This window comes from Astyanax mexicanus, chromosome 7 (genome assembly GCF_023375975.1).
Source record: "Astyanax mexicanus isolate ESR-SI-001 chromosome 7, AstMex3_surface, whole genome shotgun sequence".
In the NCBI taxonomy this organism is placed as follows: domain Eukaryota; kingdom Metazoa; phylum Chordata; class Actinopteri; order Characiformes; family Acestrorhamphidae; genus Astyanax; species Astyanax mexicanus.
Genome location: NC_064414.1, coordinates 52,212,637 through 52,233,249, shown reverse-complemented (window position 1 = coordinate 52,233,249; position 20,613 = coordinate 52,212,637). Strand labels below are relative to the sequence as shown.

The window sequence follows — 20,613 nt, the reverse complement described above, 5'->3', positions numbered from 1 at the left end:
TGTGAATGCCCTCTGTCTCTGTGCCCTCCAGGCTGTGTAAATCCACTTGGGGTCACTGTTCCATTTACAACCGCAGACTTCCTCCCGGCTTCTCCTACAGAAAACTCTACATGCAGCTGGATGAAGGAAGTTTAACGTTCAACGCTAACCCTCTGGAGGTACAGATTAATAACTATAACACACACACACACACACACACACACACACACACACACACACACACACACACACACACAAACACACACACACACACACACACAAATACTCACACACACACATACACAAACACATACACATACACATCGGTGCCTTTTTACACTAGATAGACAGATACATATAGGACATGCACATATATATATATATATATATATATATATATATATATATATATATATATATATATATATATATATATATATGCGTAAGGTTTTGTAACAGCACATACCCATTGGCTATTAGAATGCTGCACCCCTCTCTGCATTATCATAATGTTGTATATTTCTGTATCTCTGCCCTTTTTGTAAATGTGTGTAATCGTATGAATTAAATAATAAAGGCGTATATTACTGTACAGCTCTGGAAATAAAATTAAGAAAGCACTTCATTTTCTGAATCAGTTTCTCTGATTTTGCTATATATAGATATATAGTAATATGAACATTGTTGTTTTATTCTATAAACTATAGACAAGATGCAGAGCTCAGAAATTAATATTTGGTGAAAAAACCCTGGGTTTTAATAACAGATTTCATGCATCTTGGCATCATGTTCTCCTCCACCAGTCTTACACACTGCTTTTGGATAACTTTATGCTGCTTTACTCCTGGTGCAGAAATTCAAGCAGTTCAGTTTGGTTTGATGGTTTGTGATCATCTATCTTCCTCTTGATTATATTCCAGAGGTTTTCAATTTGGTAAAATTAAAGAAGTTCATCATCAAGTGGTAACTTATTTTTTTCCAGAGCTGTAAATGTATCTACAGTGTACACAGTCTCCTCCAAAAGTACTGGGACAGTGAGTTCAGTCTCTTTATGCATTAAAAGATAATTATTGGATCAAATATCTCAAATCAAATCAAATCAAATTTATTTGTATAGCGCTTTTTACAACAGGTGTTGGCACAAAGCAGCTTTACAGAAACATGATTACAGGACAAAGAATCAGGCAAAACATTACACATAGAAAATACAGAATACAGAACCCCCAGTGAGCGCGGAGGCAAGGAAAAACTCCCTCAGAGCTGCAGGAGGAGGAAGAAACCTTGGGAGGACCAAGACTCACATTAAAGGGGGGACCATCCTACCACTGGTCAAACGGCTTTTAAATAGAAATTTAAAAAGTCTTTTATACATCTATATAGGTTTTATGTACTCAGGAGTGTAATAGCGCCACTAATGGCTTGGATGTAATCTGTAGTGGAGAGTAAGATGGTCGATGAGCAGCTGATCTGTGGTGGTGGTGGAGAAGAGCTGACTTCAGAAACTTCCATCAGTCTGGCCGGACAGGAGACGCGAGAGCCTGAGGGTCCAACATCGGTATCGGGTCAGACAGGTGGGCAGTCAGTAACTCGGAGGAAGGCAGAGAGATGGAATTAGTTTTGACTGGATTTATGCAAAACTGAGAATATTAAAACATTATCAGAGTGTGGCAAATGACTCCGGCAGAACTGAATAACAGCCTAACTAAAGGCAGAGAGCCAGAAGGTAACATAGACATGGAGGCACCCTGAAACACCAGCATCCACCCACTCCACCGTCCACAAACCTGAGTGACCGTGTGCAGTGGGAGAACAACAGCACCAGCATCTCAGTTTACCACAATTTCCTCTGTCCATGAACCCCTGAATCTGCAGCCTTATCTAAAGGGAAAAACATTAATTACCAAAAGCTAAACTAAACAAGTAAGTTTTCAGTCTAGACTTAAAGATTGAGACTGTGTCTGAGTCCCGAACATATTCGGGGAGATTATTCCAGAGTTGAGGCGCTTTATAAGAGAAAGCTCTTCCTCCTGCAGAGCTCCTCTGAATTTTAGGCACTACTAATAAACCAGCACCCTGAGATCTGAGTAATCGCGGTGGTTCATAACAGGAGATGAGGTCTTGTAAATACTCAGGAGCGAGTCCGTGTAGGGCTTTATACGTTAACAGGAGAATTTTATAGTCTATGCGGAATTTGACTGGAAGCCAGTGCAGTGCTGATAGTACTGGACTAATATGGTCAAATTTTCTAGTTTTAGTAAGGACCCTGGCTGCAGCATTTTGAACTAGCTGAAGTTTATTTAAGTTACTGCCGGAACATCCAGACAGTAGCGCATTACAATAATCTAGCCTTGAGGTAATAAAGGCATGTACTAATTTTTCTGCGTCATGCAGTGATAGGGCATTTCTTAGCTTGGCGATGTTACGGAGGTGTAGAAAAGCTGTTCTAGTAACATTAGATATGTGTTTATCGAATGCTAGATCTGAATCTATGATAACTCCAAGGTTTTTAGCTGCTGAACCAGGGGTGGCTGAGAAGTCAGCCAGATTTAGCATTAAGTCTGATAATTTATTTCTAGCAGCTTTGGGGCCTAATAGGAGAACTTCTGTTTTATCACTATTTAATAGGAGGAAGTTGTGCGACATCCATGATTTTACATCTTCTACACAATCCTCGATTTTCTTTAATCTCACTCTGTCATCAGGTTTGGCTGATATGAAGAGCTGCATGTCATCCGCATAACAATGAAAATTCACATTGTGTTTTCTAATAACTTTGCCCAGTGGGAGCATATATAATGTAAATAATAACGGTCCTAATATAGAGCCTTGTGGAATTCCATATCTTACCTTGGTATAACTGGAAGACATATCATTTATCCTCACAAACTGATAGCGATCGGTTAAGTACGATTTAAACCATGCTAAGGCAGTTCCGGTTACACCGACCATGTTCTCTAGTCTTTCTAAAAGGATAGTATGATCTATTGTATCAAAGGCTGCGCTCAGATCGAGAAGTACGAGTAAGGAAACACAGCCTTGGTCGGCGGCTATAAGTAGATCGTTTGTTATTCTAACTAAAGCTGTCTCAGTGCTATGATAAGGCCTAAATCCAGATTGAAATTTTTCATAGATCTGGTTTCTTTGCAGGTAAGAGCAAAGTTGTTGGGCTACAGCTTTTTCTAAAATCTTAGAAATAAACGGTAAGTTTGAAATAGGTCTATAGTTAGACAGTACACTAGGATCAAGATTTGGTTTCTTGATCAGAGGTTTAATTACAGCTGTTTTAAAGGCTTTGGGTACATGGCCCAGGGTGAGCGATGAGTTTACTATCATTAACAGAGGTTTAATTATATCTGGCAGTACCTGTTTTAATAATTTTGTGGGAACAGCATCAAGTGTGCAGGTTGTGCTGTTTGAAGAGGAGATAATTTTCTCTAGTTCAAGCTGTGGAAGTGGGTTAAAGACTTCCAACCTAACTTCAGTAACAGAGTTTTGTTCTAGATCAGCCAGACCAGATGACAGAGAGGATGTAATATTTATCTGTTTAATTTTATCCCGAATGTTTTCAATTTTACTATTGAAGAAGTCCATAAAATCGTTGCTGGTGTAAATGGCTGGAATCTGAGGTTCAGTACCTGCCTGGTTTTTAGTTAATTTGGAAATAACACTAAAGAGAACTCTAGGATTATTTTTATTTATCTCGATCTGTGAGGCCAGATATGCTGAGCGGGCTTTATTAAGTTCTTTTCTATATTTAACAAGACTGTCTTTCCACTCAGAGTGAAACACTTCCAGTTTAGTTGATCGATATTTACGCTCTAAATTTCGTACTAACTGCTTTAAGGTACGAGTTTGATCATTGTACCACGGTGCGAGCTTTTTCTGTCTCTCTATTTTGTGTTTAAGGGGTGCTACAACATCTAAGGTAGAGCGAAAGGTATTTTCTAAACCTTCGGTTAGTTTGTCTAGTTCTACTGGGTCTATAGGAGAATATATTAGAGTTGATAAGTCTGGAAGCTTATCTGTAAATTGTTGGGCTGTAAAAGGCGTAATTGAACGTTTTACAGAGTAGCTAGGGGATGTACGTATATTATGACTAAGATTTAATTTAAATGAAATAAGGTAATGATCTGAAATTGCGGAGGTTTGAGAACGAATATTCGGGTTATCTATGCTCACACCCAGGGTCAAAACTAAATCCAGAGTATGATTACAGTAATGAGTAGGTCCTGTTATATTTTGAATAATACCAACTGAGTCTAAAATCGATGTGAATGCCTTTTTTAATGGATCATCCAATTTTTCGAAATGAATGTTGAAGTCTCCAACTATAATCACTTTATCATTACTTACTGCTAAGTCTGTGACAAGATCACTAAATTCTTTTAAAAATTCTAAATAGGGCCCTGGTGGTCTGTAGATATTAATTAAAGAAAATGCATTCTTTTTTGTAACTGGATTAATTATACTGGTGTAAAGAAGCTCAAAAGAAGTAAAATTTTCATAGTGTTTCTGATTGCTAATTAAGGTACTTTGGAAAAGTATGCAGACCCCACCTCCTCTACCGCACAATCTCGGATTGTGTATATAATTATAGCCTGCAGGGGTGGCTTCATTTAATGCTACATATTCATTTGGCCTAATCCAGGTTTCTGTCAGACACAGAACATCGAATTTCTGATCAGTTATCATTTCATTCACCAGAACTGCTTTTGAATTTAGAGATCTAATATTAAGTAAACCAATCTTTAGGCTTGAAATGTTAGTACTACAGTCTGGATATGATTGTTTAATATAAGTTAAGTTATTTAGATTTACTGTTTTAGTTTTTTGATGTTTTTGTTTGACTCGGGGGACAGACACAGTCTGAATACATTGGTATCTAGGTAACGTCTCTTTGCAGCTCGCAGACGGTCGGTTAAGCCTCTCTGTCTGCGGCCTGGTCCCGGCTCTGGATTGTCAGCAGCTTCTAATACTATATATCTATATTTTAACTATTATTTTATTATTATCTAATACTAAATATCTATATTTTAACTATTATTTTTAAGGTATTTACATTTAGATCTGATACAAAGTTGAGAAGATAGGATTTTTCGTACTGTGTATGATATGATCTGGCACATGCCTACTCCTGTGTGTCTATATGTGCAGCTAGGTGCACAGTGAGTGTGTGAATGTTGGTGCTGCAGTGATTTGGGTGATGGTGAGGAGGCTGGTGGAGCTGCGTGTGTGTTTCAGTGTTTTCGTCTGTGTGATTATCTGCATTAACACAGCTTTAACCTTCCACTTAAACGATATACGATAGCTGTGCTGTGTCTGTACTGACCATCTCTCTCTCTCTCTCTCTCTCTCTCTCTCTCTCTCTCTCTCTCTTATTCTCTCTCTCTCTCTTTCTGTCTGTCTGTCTGCAGGGTATCACTTACCTCATGTCCAAAGGCATTCTGGTGGACCACCCGAAGGAAATTGCCAAGTTCATATTCTACACCAGAATGCTGAATTGGAAGATGCTGCGGATTTACCTTGATGAACGGTTTGTTATGTAGTTTATATGTGCAGCTTCTCGGGATTATATCAAATTTTTTTTCATTGTTTTCAGATAAATGTAATATGTTTTCATATATTGCAATACTGTAAGCAAGGCACTATATTGTGTAAAAAAAAAAGATTGTTTAACATGTTTTACGAATGTATAAAATCTAAATAAAAGAAGAATTTACTGTTTTTGCCATAATACAGGGTTCCTGCGGGTCCTTAAAAAGTCTTAAAAGTAGGGGTGGGCGATATGGCTCTAAAATAATATCACGATATTTCAGGGTATTTTTGCGATAACGATATACTTGGCGACATAGGAAAACAGAAAAATAATTCATTCATTTCAGGAATAAAGAATAATAGTACAACAGAATAATCATAATGTGGCAAAATAAATAATATTGCATAAAATAATAAAATTCAGCAAATAATATTGCAGAATATTTAGTGCATGCATATAAACTGCAAACTAAAACAATTATACAATAAATATACTTAAAGCTTCACAGTAAATAACAGACTACTTTTAAGACAGAACAGCCCTATTATCACGATATGGATTTTTAATATCATGGTATTTCTGTGTCACGATATATTGTATACGATATAATATTGCCCACCCCTAGTTAAAAGCCTTAAATATTCAGAAAATTTGCTGTAGGTATTATTGTTTTAGACAGCGTGTTTAAAGCCCATGGGGAAACACAGTGGCCTCAGAAACTGTGGACAAGACTGTCCGAAATATTTGTAGTGTTTTGCTGTTTTGTTTTTTTCAACTTATTGGCTTGGGACTGGCTTTTCATTTTGAGCTTATTTATAATGGAGACTGCTTTAAGTGTTCTTTCATTATTCTTCATGGTTCCTACATGCAGTTCAGTGTGTTGTTAAACGTAATTCAACTTTACATATGTAATGTTGGCTCTGTTCTGCACCACAGTGTAACAAATTTGAACAAAAAAAAAAAGCTAACAAATAGGAAATGTTAAGATTTTATTTTGAACACAATAATTAATTTACTACCAAACAAATTATGACTACATTTTTGGGTCTGAAATTATATTTATTGAGGTCTTAAAAAAAAGTCTTAAAACGCATCAAATTTGACTTTTAAAAAGGTGCAAGAACCCTGTAATATCAGTGGGATCTGAGTCTAACACTACTATCTGCTATCCAACACAAAATAACCATTCTTTGACCCCAGACTTTTGATATAAACTAAAAATTAAATATAGAAACTGTGTTTTTTAAAAAGTTTCTCATGTTTTTTTTCATTGATGTTCATGTATTTATTACACATCAGTTTATTAGTAGGCATGCACCAATGTGGAAATTCTAAGCTGATATTGTATGTGTATGTTATATTACACATATATTTTTGCAGATATACACATTTATTATTTACAGAGAGACTAGACACCCCTGTATAAATATATAACTTTTAAACTAATGAAACTAAACAAAAATTGCTTAAATCAATTAATTTTAAGTAGTGCAGCCAGCATTATTTTGCCTTTTTACGTCATACTATAAATATGTCAGCAAGTAACGGTTTAAAATATTGGTTTAAAAAAATTACCCAAGTTTTATGGCTTATTTGATTTTGATATTTTTGCAGCTACAGATTAGAGAGAGTGTTTAAAAACTCCACTCGTACAACCAGCACAACACACACTAACACCTCGTACACCACCACCAGCCTGATTTATACTGAGTCACTGTTTAAACAGAGCTGTTTCTCTGCTGTAGACGCGACGTTCTGGACGAGCTGGTCACACTACACAACTTCAGTAACCAGTTCCTGCCCAACGCACTGAGAGACTTCTTCAGACACATCCACGCCCCGGAGGAGCGAGGGGAGTACCTGGAGACCCTCATCACCAAGTTCTCCCACCGATTCTGTGCCTGTAACCCCACACTGGTCAGGGAGGTGGGCCTGACGCCTGGTGAGTGCACAGAACTGCTTTTACACTCTTACTGCGACTCTTATTGATGCTTTATTGATCTAATTTGTTGAATCAAGCGAGCTGGAAGCAGAAAAAAGCACTAAAATGTATCTGGCACAGATACTAGAGACATTTTTTAAGCTGTATCTAGGGTTTGTAGACGAAGAAACATTTCATTGCAGTTATTAAAAACATTTTTAGCTCAAAAATAGTAACTTTATTGGAGAAAGGTAAAAAAAAAATCTACTATGAAGGAACACATCAGGAATGAAGGTGCCCTGATGAGAGCCAGTTTCATCAATATAATAGATAGATCTCTGAGAGTGTGTCTGCTGAGATGAGGGGTGTGAACATGTAGTGAGCAGAGTGGCCAGAGTGAAAAAGTGTCACACAGTCTTTAGTTTGCTGTGCTAAAAGGAGTTGAACTATCTTATGGCCTGAGGGACAAAATACTTTCGGAGTCTTATAATGTGTAATCATTATAACGTTTTTGATGGTATTTGCATTGATTGCACTTGAGGAAATTATTTTTTTCTGATTTACTCTCCTTCATTTTTCTCTTAAAGTAATTTCTGAACTTTACAACTGATGCTCTCAAACACTTTATTAAGAGACAAGAAATTCAAGTAATTAACTCTTGATGAGTTCAGCAGCACAGCTGTTAACTGAAAGCCTGAATTCCAGGTGACTCTACCTCATAAAGCTGACTGAGAAAATCCAGCAGAGATGTTCAAAACTGTCATTTAAGCAAGAGGAGCTACTTTGAAGAATCTAAACTATAAAACACATTCTGAAATGTTTAACACTTATTGGTTAATAACTAGTATGAATTAAAGGTATGTCCAAACTTTTGATTGGGACTGTATATGTGAATGTATAAAAAAATGTATCTGCATTAAAAGAAAGGATGGTTTAGCTGTGTCTAGTTTATGCCTTTCTAAAAATTATAGATCAAAAATTTTAATTTTACAGAAGAAGGAAAAAAAATCTTAAATATCAATAGATGTCAAAAGACTGCCTCATTTTGCAGCATTTCTATTGGTCCATTAATCATGAAATTTGCTGTAAGAATTACTTTATATCCAAAAATTCAACAGCAAATAAGGGCATACGAGATTATAAGAAATATATGAAATCACAAATCAAGCTGATTGATGATTAAGGTTTATTAAGTTATAATTATGGTTTACTGTGACATTCCAGTGCATGAGGATCTTGTATGTCTTGGATGTATTGTATTGTAATGATGATGATAGACAGGTTCAGACAGATGTGTAGACAGATGCAGTTTAATGGCAGGTTTGTGCTCACAGTGCAGGTTTGTGCTCACCGCCGGTGGCGGTGCAGTGTGTGATCTGTTGGTGGTACAGATTCTGTCTCTGGCTCTAAATCTGCTCTTAAGCCGCAGGATTAAAGTGTTAGTACAGCAGTGCAGCGCTGCAGCCGGCCGAGAGCCGGGCACTGCGGGAGCAGCTGAGCCACCCGCAGCCTCCTCCTGCTGCCCGTCCGTCCGTCCTCCACCCACAGCCTCACTGATCTACTGCAGACCAGGATTCACTATAGAACAGAATAGTCCTTAATATCGTCACTGTCCAATGAAAAACACTTATCTCCATTTTTGTCGATTTTTAGTTTACTACATAATTTGAACAGACAAACTGTTCCTTAAACTGTACCAAAATATCTTGATGAACGGACCAATAGAAACTCTTCAAAATGACCTGAAATAAACAGTTTTTACATTGACTTCCATTAAAAGTTTACAAGGTTTTTTCTCTCTCCTGTAAAGTTGCTGTTTTGGAGATTTGGAGGTTTTCATTGGACAGTGACGATATGAACATTTAAGTCTGTGATATTTTAAGTCTTGAACATTGTCGATACCATAAAATAAACAATATGTCGCTGATATGGCACAAAACACAAACTAACAAACTATAGAACATAATAGGATTTATCTGCATTTGTAGGATTTTGGTGTTAAACTAAAACTAAAACGAATTTAATTTTAATTTTATAATGATGCCATAGCACGGCTGTGTTTCTAGAAACCCTTTACAGTTGTGGACTTAGCTACTTTACTTTTGCATCCATTCCTAAGTCGTGCAAATGCAGACTGACACAAGTAACACCCAGGTCACCAGTCAAAAGTTTGGACACACCTCTTTTCATTCAATGTGTTTTTCTTTCTTTTTTATGATTTTATACATTATAAATGTAATATTGAAGACTATATTAAAGCTATACAGGAACACATGCAGAATTATTCTGTAAACAAAAAATACTTTAAATTCTTCTATGTAGCCATATTTGGCTTTGAGGACAGATCTGCACCATCGTTGTGCCGTATTTTAGCGATTTATTGCGCACTAGTCAATTGTGCATTGTGCAGCTGGATTTAGGGCGTCATGTCTTTGGTATCGTGAGACGCAAAAAATACGCCTTGTGCAGCCCAGAATGCACAAAAGGCATGAACTAATTCTCTTAATTAACCATGTGAGTGTATGAGCGCTGGGAGCGCCTATAGAAATGGACTCTGATGCTTAACTGTTGTCAGGGTTTTAGTCAGTCAGTGGAGCTCCTGTGTTTTTCCTGTGTTTTCACAGCCAAAATATATAGAAACACGCCAGAAATTTTCCTCAACACACCTCACTTCCAGACCACCACACCAATCAGTATAGATTTATTCCTAAACTCTGACACTACTTTAAACTCTGACATGGGCTCAAGGCGTGAAAATAGATTGTTGACATGGTGTAAGGTAGCAAAGAGCATCGCAACATGTTTTCTCAGTGTCTTCTTGAGGGAGAGTCACCTGGAATAGTTTTCTCAGCATCTTGAAGGAAGGAGTTCCTGGAGGTGCTGAACAATAGCTGCTGCTTTTCCTTCACGCTGTGAAGCTCCAGCTCATCATAATTAAATCACCTCAAATCACCATCTCAGTTCATCAGGTTTAGATCAGGGGATTAATGTGGAGGAATAACACTTTTTTTTCTTTTTTTTTTCACTGTTTATTATGTAATTCTATAGGTGTCCCTTAATCGTTTTCATGTCTTTAATATTAATCTACAATGTAGGAAATAAATAAAGACAGAATTGAGGAAAAACATTGAATTAGAGGATGTACTGTGCATAAATATTGCACAGACCATTCAATACTCATTAAAATGTGTGTGTGTGTGTGTGTGTTTTCTGCAGACGCTGTGTACGTACTTTGCTACTCGCTCATCCTGCTGTCCATCGACCTCAGCAGTCCGCACGTCAAGAACAAGATGTCCAAGCGTGAGTTCATCCGGAACACGCGGCGTGCGGCGCAGAACATCAGCGAGGACTTTGTGGGTCATCTCTACGACAACATCTATCTGATCGGCCACGTGGCCGCCTAACCCTCCGGCGCACGCGCTCACGCACATACACACACACACACACGCGCGCGCGGGCGCAGACGGGCCACGCTCGGGAAATGCAGCCGGCCAATCAAACACTCAGCCACGGCACTGATACGCATACTGCTCTGAAGCTAAAGCAGGGGTCGGAGGGGTCGTCCGCCCCCACGCTGCGGTATAGAGGTGCTTATTAGGACAGGAAGTGCAGAGAACTACAGTAGACGAGTGGAAGTGGTTTAGAGGAAACCAGGCGACGACAGCAGCGACTAAACTCAGCGCAAAGAGCTGCCTAGTGCTTACTGAGAGAGAGAGGTAGCAATGCACTTAACCCCTTAAACTGCTGCAGGCTGAATTATATACTGAATTATTATATACACCGTCACTATCACGAAGAAACATGTATCGTATAATATCTCCTAAACTAGAGCTTTACTGAAGAACGAACATCTAAACTTCACTTTTAAATGGAAGTCAGTGTAAAATGATTTGGTTCAGATTCATTTTGGAGCATTTCTGCTCTATTTTTGCACGACAGCAGCAACATACAGCTCTAGAAAATAATAAGAGACAACTTAAAAATGATGAGTTTCTTCAATTTGACCAAATTGAAAACCTCTGGAATATAATCAAGAGGAAGATGGATGATTAAAAGCCATCAAACCAAGATGATGTAGCATAAAGTTATCCAAAAGCAGTGTGTAAGACTGATGGAGGAGAACATGATGCCAAGATGCATGAAAACTGTGATTAAAAACCACCAGGGTTATTCCACCAAATATTGATTTCTGAACTGTTAGAACTGTAAGTTTTCTTTGCATTATTTGAGGTCTAAAAGCTCTGCATCTTTTTAGTTATTTCAGCCATTTCTCATTTTCTGCTTTAAATAAATGCTCTAAATGAGAATAATTTTATTTGGAATTTGGGAGAAATGTTGTCTGTAGTTTATAGAATAAAACAACAATGTTCATTTTACTCAAACATAAACCTATAAATAGTAAAATCAGAGAAACTGATTCAGAAACTGAAGTGGTCTTTTAATTTTTTTCCAGAGCTGTATTAAAGGAATAGTCCAACTGATCATGCGCTGTAGCTTGGCTGGAACTAAAGCCTGTAGATCAGTTTAGATAAGATTGGACACCCCTGATCCAGAGAGCTGATCTTAACTTGACCTGCTGCATCTGTACAGTAGTGATCATTTAGTGGTCATGCTTAGACTTAAACCCTGCTGACGCTCAACTCGCTTGTATTGGCAGATATTTAGTTGTTAAATTTGCAATTGCATATAGACATTAGGTCTAATCTAATATAATAGGCCTGTTCAAACGAAGGGGTCTGAGAATCACTGGTATTAACCCACAATTATAAATTATGAATTTCCCTTCTTAAAAGTGATGATTAGCACTATATCACCAGAGTTTAATGTGTAGTTTTAATATTTTATGGCCAAATTCTTCATAACAAGCATAAAAAAGATCACTAGTAGTTTTTCTCAATAGTTAGCTAGCTAGCTAACTTTCCATTTCCACCTTAAATGGTGCAACTGATGGCTAGGGCTTCAGAATTTAAGGCGGAACAGATAAATAAAAATAAAATAAAAGGTAATCAAAGCTCATTTCTGTTCTCCTTCAAAAGAAATGAAGGAATAGACAATAATAATCCATTTCTGCACCATCTCACTTTCTCCCTTTCTGAAGACATACAATAAAATACGCCCTAAAGTTAACTAGTTAACCAGCAGCAGCAGCAGCTAGGTTACTGAACTTTAGGGTGCTTGAAGCATTGAAGCTTTACACTCGAAAACCAGGTTTAGGGGTAAGTGGTAGGGCCAAGAGGTGAAATGGGATTGGGCCTAAATGTCACATTTATGCTCTTAAAATTGTAGGTTTTTGTAGATTGTCAATAGAGGCTGCAGTTCTGCAGTTTTCCTGCTGATTGTCCTGCTCCAGCAAACCTGCTAAACCTTGAAAATGAGAGTTGAGTTGAATCAGGTGTGTTTTTTTATTAGGAGAGGCAAAAACTGTCAAAATATATACACAAAAATATAGATGAGTATACAAATTTATCAATTACACCAATTCAATTAATGACACAGTCGCAGATCAATCAATCAATTAGACAACCACATTTCTTCACTCTAATATATTTCCACAAATATATTATCAACAGAAATATCAAATTATAATTGAAATTTGTTTATTGAAAGGTTTTGGAGGTCCAGTCTTCTGCAAAGTTTAGTAAACACAACTGATTCATCTAATCAAACCAGGTGTTTTCACACCAATACTATTTAGACTAGTTAAAACTGATTTTTGATATGTTTATATCCTTTGTACAGAAGCCCGTTCCCACCACAAAAAAATAAAATAATCCAGCACATTTTTTTTATTATTATTAATAAAAACTGATCTCTCATTATTTTGAGACAGTAAGTCATTATTTTGAGATGCTATCTCAATATTTTAAGATAGTAAGTCATTATTTTGAGATATAAAGTCATCTTTTGTGATACTAAGTCATCAATTTGAGATATTAAGTCATCATTTTGTGATAGTAAGTCATTATTTTGTAAAAACATTTTTTCCCAAAAGCAAACACACTTGCAATCTCAAAATAATTACTAAGTATCTCAAAATAATGACTTAGTGTCTCAAAATGATTACTTAATATCACAAAAAAAATTGATTTCTCAAAATAATGACTTACTATCTCAAAATAATGACTTGGTATCTCAAAATAAGGACTTGGTATCTCAAAATAGTGTCTCAAAATAATGTGGAACAAAACAACTGCAGGAGACTCTAAAAAGAGAAGGTGGTCTTGGTCTGGTTCCAAACAAACACTAGAGCAGTTCGTTTTTTGTTGAGAACATGGCTTGACCTTGTTTCAAACTGGCTATCAAACATACTCCCTATGTTTGAACTAATCGGCTGTTCAGGTGCAGTTTAACCTGCTTCACTAGATGGACGTGCTGGTCTGGAACACAAGATCCTCTTCCTGTATTTACTGTTTTTTTGCTCCCGCTCCCGACATCTCTGACCATTAGGAGGAGACATTTTGCTCACATGGTTTGTTGGGGCACGTGTTAGTGCATTTAGTTTTGTGCCTGTGTGAAAACAAACCAAACCGGGGAGAAAAATGAGCCAAATAATCAAATTTATCAACTGATTCGGACCAGAGAAGTCAGGAAAGTGTGAAAACGCCCATAAATTAACAGACAAAGCAGTTATATTTGAGATTATAACTATATTTCATATTTTTTAATTTTCACTCTTTAGTTTCAAGAGTGAGGAATTTAGATGGTGATGGTATTTTGGTATATGGTCATGCTCTACAGATGCAGCAAATCAGAGATCAGTTTGGTTGGAGTATTCCTTTAATATCAGGACTTTCCACAGTACCATATTGTTTCTGCTGTGAATCTACATACTATCTAAGCTATGCTATGAAGCCTAAGCTTTACAGTTTAAAGGGTTAACTAACCGCCTACGTACGTACAGCTTAACCATGCAAAGCCATGTAGTAGCCAAGCGTTCATACGTGCATCATGATCGAGTTTATAGAGTTATTTACAAATGGAGCTTAAGCATTGGAGTTAAGTGCTCAGCTCTGTAGCTCTTTAGCCGTGAGGCTCACTACATGAATGTTAACGTTCATAGCGTCTTACGTTTGATACAGTTGTTGCGTGAGGAGGTTTTCCGTTTTTTATTATTTTACTCCATTCTACCCACGTCCCCATACTTCCTGTATGTTTGCGAATTGTTAAATAATCGAAAAACAAGAAGGAAAATGTAGGAGTTTAGGCAAAAGTGGGATTTGCTGTTGTAAAAATGAAGAATACTCAACCGAAAGCTTTAAAAACAGCTTCAAAACTCTCTTATAATCTCATAATACTCTTACGTCAATATTCTTATCCAGCGTACTATATAAAACAACTACAGTATACAGTCATTTAAAGACGTTTTACCCCTTAAACTCTTTAAAACCCCTTAAAATAATCCTTCTGAATTACTCTGAGTTTCTATTCAGTAACTGCTATACATTATTTATAACTCATGCTAAGCTTATAGCTAATACTGAAGTATCTCAGTAGTTCAGATAGTGAGAATCTGAAGTGTGGACTTTAAGTAAAAAAGTCCTAATGTGTGTTTAAGGGGTTAAATATTGAGCTTTAATACATAACAGATGTTTGTATGAGGATTCGATCCTAGTTTATTTGTATATTAAGTGTCTATGTAGTAACTGTGTAATTTAGGGATGCTCTAAATATTGGGTAACTGAAATTATAAAGATGATAAATGGTCAAATAAATGAAAATAATAAATAAATAAATATTTTAGACTGGAAATTAAGGCAAAAATATATTTACAAAAGAAAAAAAGCAAGTTAAGTGTTTAAAATTTGGTCATTATGTTTAATTTTGTTCAATTTTGACCAAATATTTTAATTTTTGATTCATCTCTAATGTAATTACATGTTAACAATCATGTAATAAGAGTGTAACTACTGTGATTTATTTCCTGTTAATTAGATAATTAGATAATTACACCATTACAGCTTTTGTAATTGTACATCTATCAACTGTTATCAGTTTTCAATTATGTAATCAGTATATCTTAAAAGCTGTAACATTATACTATATTTATTATTGTTATACATGTGTAATAAGATTTGTATTTATATGTATTTATATTATATTGCTGCTGCTTCTCCTGTTACAGCTATTATAGTATACACTTCTATAAGTACATGATAAATCATAACTGAAGTTGATGCATAATTACAGTTAAATTAACACTAGTTACATTGTTATTACATGTATATTTTGTTAATAACACAGTTATTACATACACTTAATACATATAAACAAGGGGAAACGTTTTATGTGCGTAACTTAAACATTCCTGAAATGCTCACAGAAGGTTTTTTAGTAGGTTTTTTGTTCTTTACCCATGTTTGTTCCATTGAAGAAGCATGTTCATCATAGAAGAACGTTTTAGAAGGACTTGATGTGAAGGTTCTGTTCAAGGTTAACCAGGTTTCAGCACACCTAATCCAGATAATCAGCTAAATAGAGCAGGGAACCACTAAAATGTGCAGGACATAGGGTTTTCAAGAGTTATAGAGCCATAAAAGAACCAGTTTTGGCATCTCATTAGAAACCCTTTGTATGACTTTTATTTTTAAGAGTGTTCTTTAATTTAGACCTTGTTTACACCTGGTTACTGCATCCAGAGTTTCAGGATTACAATCCAATTCTTCAAACCATTTTAAAAGGTGGTCTGAGACACATTTAAATCAGATTCAAATTTGATTACTCATACCACTTTAGAAGGTGGTCTGAGACGCATTTAAAAACAGAAGCAAATCTGAATACCCAAACCACTTCAGAAACTGGTCTGAGACTTATTTAAAACAGATTCAAATCCAGTCAGTCAAACCACTTTAGCAGGTGGTCTGAGACACATTTAAATCAGATTCAAATCCGATCACTCAAACCATTTTAAAAGGTGGTCTGAGACACATTTAAATCAGATTCAAATTTGATTACTAATACCACTTTAGAAGGTGGTCTGAGACGCATTTAAAACAGATGCAAATCTGAATATCCAAACCACTTCAGAAAGTGGTCTGAGATGTATTTAAAACCGTTTAAAATCAGATCACACAAACCCCTTTAGAAGGTGGTCTGAGACACATTTAAATCAGATTCAAATCCGATCACTCAAACCATTTTAAAAGGTGGTCTGAGACACATTTAAATCAGATTCAAATTTGATTACTAATACCACTTTAGAAGGTGGTCTGAGACGCATTTAAAAACAGAAGCAAATCTGAATACCCAAACCACTTCAGAAAGTGGTCTGAGACTTATTTAAAACAGATTCAAATCCAGTCAGTCAAACCACTTCAGAAAGTGGTCTGAGATGTATTTAAAACCGTTTAAAATCAGATCACACAAACCCCTTTAGAAGGTGGTCTGAGACACATTTAAATCAGATTCAAATTTGATTACTCATACCACTTTAGAAACTGGTCTGAGACTTATTTAAAACAGATTCAAATCCAGCCAGTCAAACCACTTTAGCAGGTGGTCTGAGACACATTTAAATCAGATTCAAATCCGATCACTCAAATCATTTTAAAAGGTGGCCTGAGACATTTAAATCAGATTAAAATCTGATCAATCATACCACTTTAAATGGTGGTCTGAGACGCATTTAAAACAGATGCAAATCTGATCATTCAAACCACTTCAGAAGGTGGTCTGAACACATTTAAATCAGATTCAAATCCGATCACTCAAACCACTTTAGAAGGTGGTCTGAGACACATTTCAATCAGATTCAAATACGAATACTTAAACCACTTTAGAAGTTGGTCTGAGACTTATTTAAAACAGATTCAAATCCAGTCAATCAAACCATTTTAGCTGGTGGTCTGAGACGCATTTAAACCAGATACAAATCTGAATACTCAAACTACTTCAGAAGGTGGTCTAAGATGCATTTAAAACAAAGTCAAATCCAGTCAATCAAACCACTTCAGGAGGTGGTCACCCAAATCACCCAAACTGCTTTAAAAGGTGGTCTGAGACACATTTAAATCAGATTCAAATCTGATCACTCAAACCAAATCAGGAGGTTGTCTGAGACGCCTTTAAAACAGATACAAATCCGATCACTTATTCAAGAAGTGGTCTGAGACAAATAAAAATCTAATCTAATCAAGATACAATCCAGATATTAGACACATAATGTAACCAGGTGTAAACGGTTTGTAGTTTTTGCTGTTTGCTGCCTAAACATTATCCTGAACATCTGAACTGGTTCCAACCATTTATACCCATAATCCCACTCTGCTGCCTGCTATCAGTTACCAGCCAATCCCTGATCTCCTCCACTGCTTCTACCTGTGGTTCATCAACACGATCAAATTCCCTCTGATCCTGTTTGTTGCTTTTTTTTTTTTTCTTTTTTTTTTAGGTTGATCAAGAGAGCACTTTAACCCAAGGAGGTTTATTATTGATATTGTTATTATTATTCCCTTTTACTGTTATTGAAATGTTCTAGTTTTCCAATTTTCACTCTCAAAAATAAAGGTACTGGCAAGGCCTATTTGGGTGATACACAAAAAAGAAACTGGTTGCATTAAGAACCATGTTTAGTCATTTGTCAAAAGATTGGACACACCTCTCATTATTTTGTGTTTTTTTTATACTGAAGTTGTTTAATCTATTAAGAAACGCACAACAAACTCATCCTCAAACTCATCCTAAATCTCATGTTTAATCTCATACTTAAACTCATCCCTAAACTCATTCTCAAACTCCTCAATCCCATCCCCAAACCCCTCCCCAGACTCATTCCCAAATTTATACCCAACCTCCTTACTGTTATCTTTAAACTTGTCCCCAAACTCATCCCCAAATTTATCCCCAACCTCCTCAATGGCATCCTCAAACATCCTCAAAATCTCATTCTCAAACTCCTCAAGCTCCTCTTCAAACTCATCCCCAATCTCATTCTCAAACTCCCCCCAAACTCGTTCTGAAACTGGTCACCAAACTCATTCTCAAATTCTATAATCTCTATACTCTATACTGTGGTGTCACTCAAGTAAAACTTTGTAGGACTTTTATTTTACAGAGTGTTGGTGTGCAGATGATGCATATCTGAAGGATGATGATGATGATGATGATGATGATGATGATGTTTATGCTGTTTTTGCTTGTCGCTCTAGAATTCCCACATTAGTGCCATTTAGCAGAAGCTACAGTAAACTGACATACGCCTGTTATAATCCTAATTATATAATATTATATTCAGCGACTCTGTGTAGTTTGAATGAATACAATTTGTTTTCTTGTTTTTTTTGCACATCATGTACATATTTAAGTATAGAGATTTATATACATAATTTTATTTTTAAATATTTTAGCAAAAAGTTGATGGATTATGTTTTTCTTCCTCGTTTGATAAGGTGAATTTCTCTTTTTGCACTTCTGATTTTTTTTCTCCAGATCGCGAAACATTCCCGAATTTTGTGTTGCGTCTTTGATGTCCACAGTCTGTCATACAAAACATACATAACAAATGACTAACAATCTAATCTGATGCAAACCATACAATTTTTACAATAAAACCCTATATTTTTATTTAAAATTAATTCTGCAGTTCCAGTCTGCTGTTGTTCATGGAAAATCTTTAAAACAGCAACTTTTCAAGAGATAATAAATGCTTTGGGATGATTTATGTTTATTAACAATTACAATTATCCTCAATTTGGCTTTTTATGGAGGGTGAATAATTTTAAGAAAAAAATTAATCCTCTCTAAGTTCATTAAAATATATTTTTGGGGGAACAGCAGAGCTGAATTGCAGGATTATCCTGTAATATTATCTGCTATGTTTGATGGATTGTCTCTAGCAGGACATTTTCAGAACTTTAGAAGAAGCAGAGATGTTGTGTAGGGCAGGTTTGTTTGTGAATGGCAACACTGGACTAAAATACTTCTAGATTGTATAAAAAATAAAACCTTGAAAATCAGCCGACTGTGCCTGTGTTTCATTTCAACTGAGAGTAAATGGGTCATACTAATCAATATACTAATCAATATATACATACATACAGTACATCCATTAATCTATTCATATTTCCATTTATTCATCTATTATTATATCCATGCATCCTCCATCCATGAATTGAACCATGCATTTGTCAATATATTCATTCATACTTACATCCATTAATGTATCCATCTGTTCATTCATCATACATACATTAATTCATCCATCCATTGATGTATCCGTCCATTACTCCATCTGTTCATCCATGCTATACTACACTATACTAAACTATACCATACTACACAATACTGTCCTACACTAGAACTGTACTGTACTACACTACCCTCTTTTACACTATACAACATAATACTATACCATAGACACTAAATCACACTATACTGTAAACTATATTACAATATACTGCACAACACTACACTCCTCCACACTATACTATATTTCACTATACTACACTATATACCATTATACTACACAGTACTACACTACACTCTTCCACACTGTACTATATTTCACTATACTATACTACACTATGTACCATTATACTATACTGTACTACACTACACTCTTCCACACTATACTATATTTTACTATTCTACACTATATACCATTATACTATACTGTACTACACTACACTTTTCCACACTATAATATATTTCACTATACTACACTATATACCATTATACTACACAGTACTACACTACACTCTTCCACACTGTACTATATTTCACTATACTATACTACACTATATAACATTATACTATACTGTACTACACTACACTCTTCCACACTATACTATATTTTACTATACTATACTACACTATATAACATTATACTATACTGTGCTACACTACACTCTTCCACACTGTACTATATTTTACTATACTACACTATATACCATTATAATATACTGTACTACACTACACTTTTCCACGCTATACTATATTACACTATACTACACTATATACCATTATACTATACTGTACTACACTACACTCTTCCACGCTATACTATATTACACTACATTGTGCTACACTACACTCTTCCACACTATACTATATTTTACTATACTGTACTACACTATATAACATTATACTATACTGTACTACACTACACTCTTCCACACTATACTATATTTTACTATACTATACTACACTATATACCATTATACTATACTGTACTACACTACAC

At 35.7% G+C, this 20,613-nt stretch overlaps 1 protein-coding gene across 6 annotated transcripts in view; it reads left to right on the top strand.

The window, feature by feature from the left end:
- The window catches only part of fbxo8 (F-box protein 8), a 33,997-nt gene extending 14,610 nt beyond the window's left edge, over window positions 1-19,387 (top strand). For 2 of the 6 annotated variants that reach the window (XM_049481404.1, XM_049481405.1), the window contains 4 exons: window positions 32-158; window positions 5,394-5,512; window positions 7,261-7,457; window positions 10,653-19,387. In XM_049481404.1, coding sequence (XP_049337361.1) covers window positions 32-158; window positions 5,394-5,512; window positions 7,261-7,457; window positions 10,653-10,840 — 631 coding nt within the window. In that variant the 3' untranslated portion in view covers window positions 10,841-19,387. The remainder of the gene's footprint in view (window positions 1-31; window positions 159-5,393; window positions 5,513-7,260; window positions 7,458-10,652) is intronic. The other 4 variants (XR_007439992.1, XR_007439990.1, XR_007439989.1 and 1 more) reach the window with 4 other exon arrangements.
- Window positions 19,388-20,613: the final 1,226 nt, after the last annotated feature.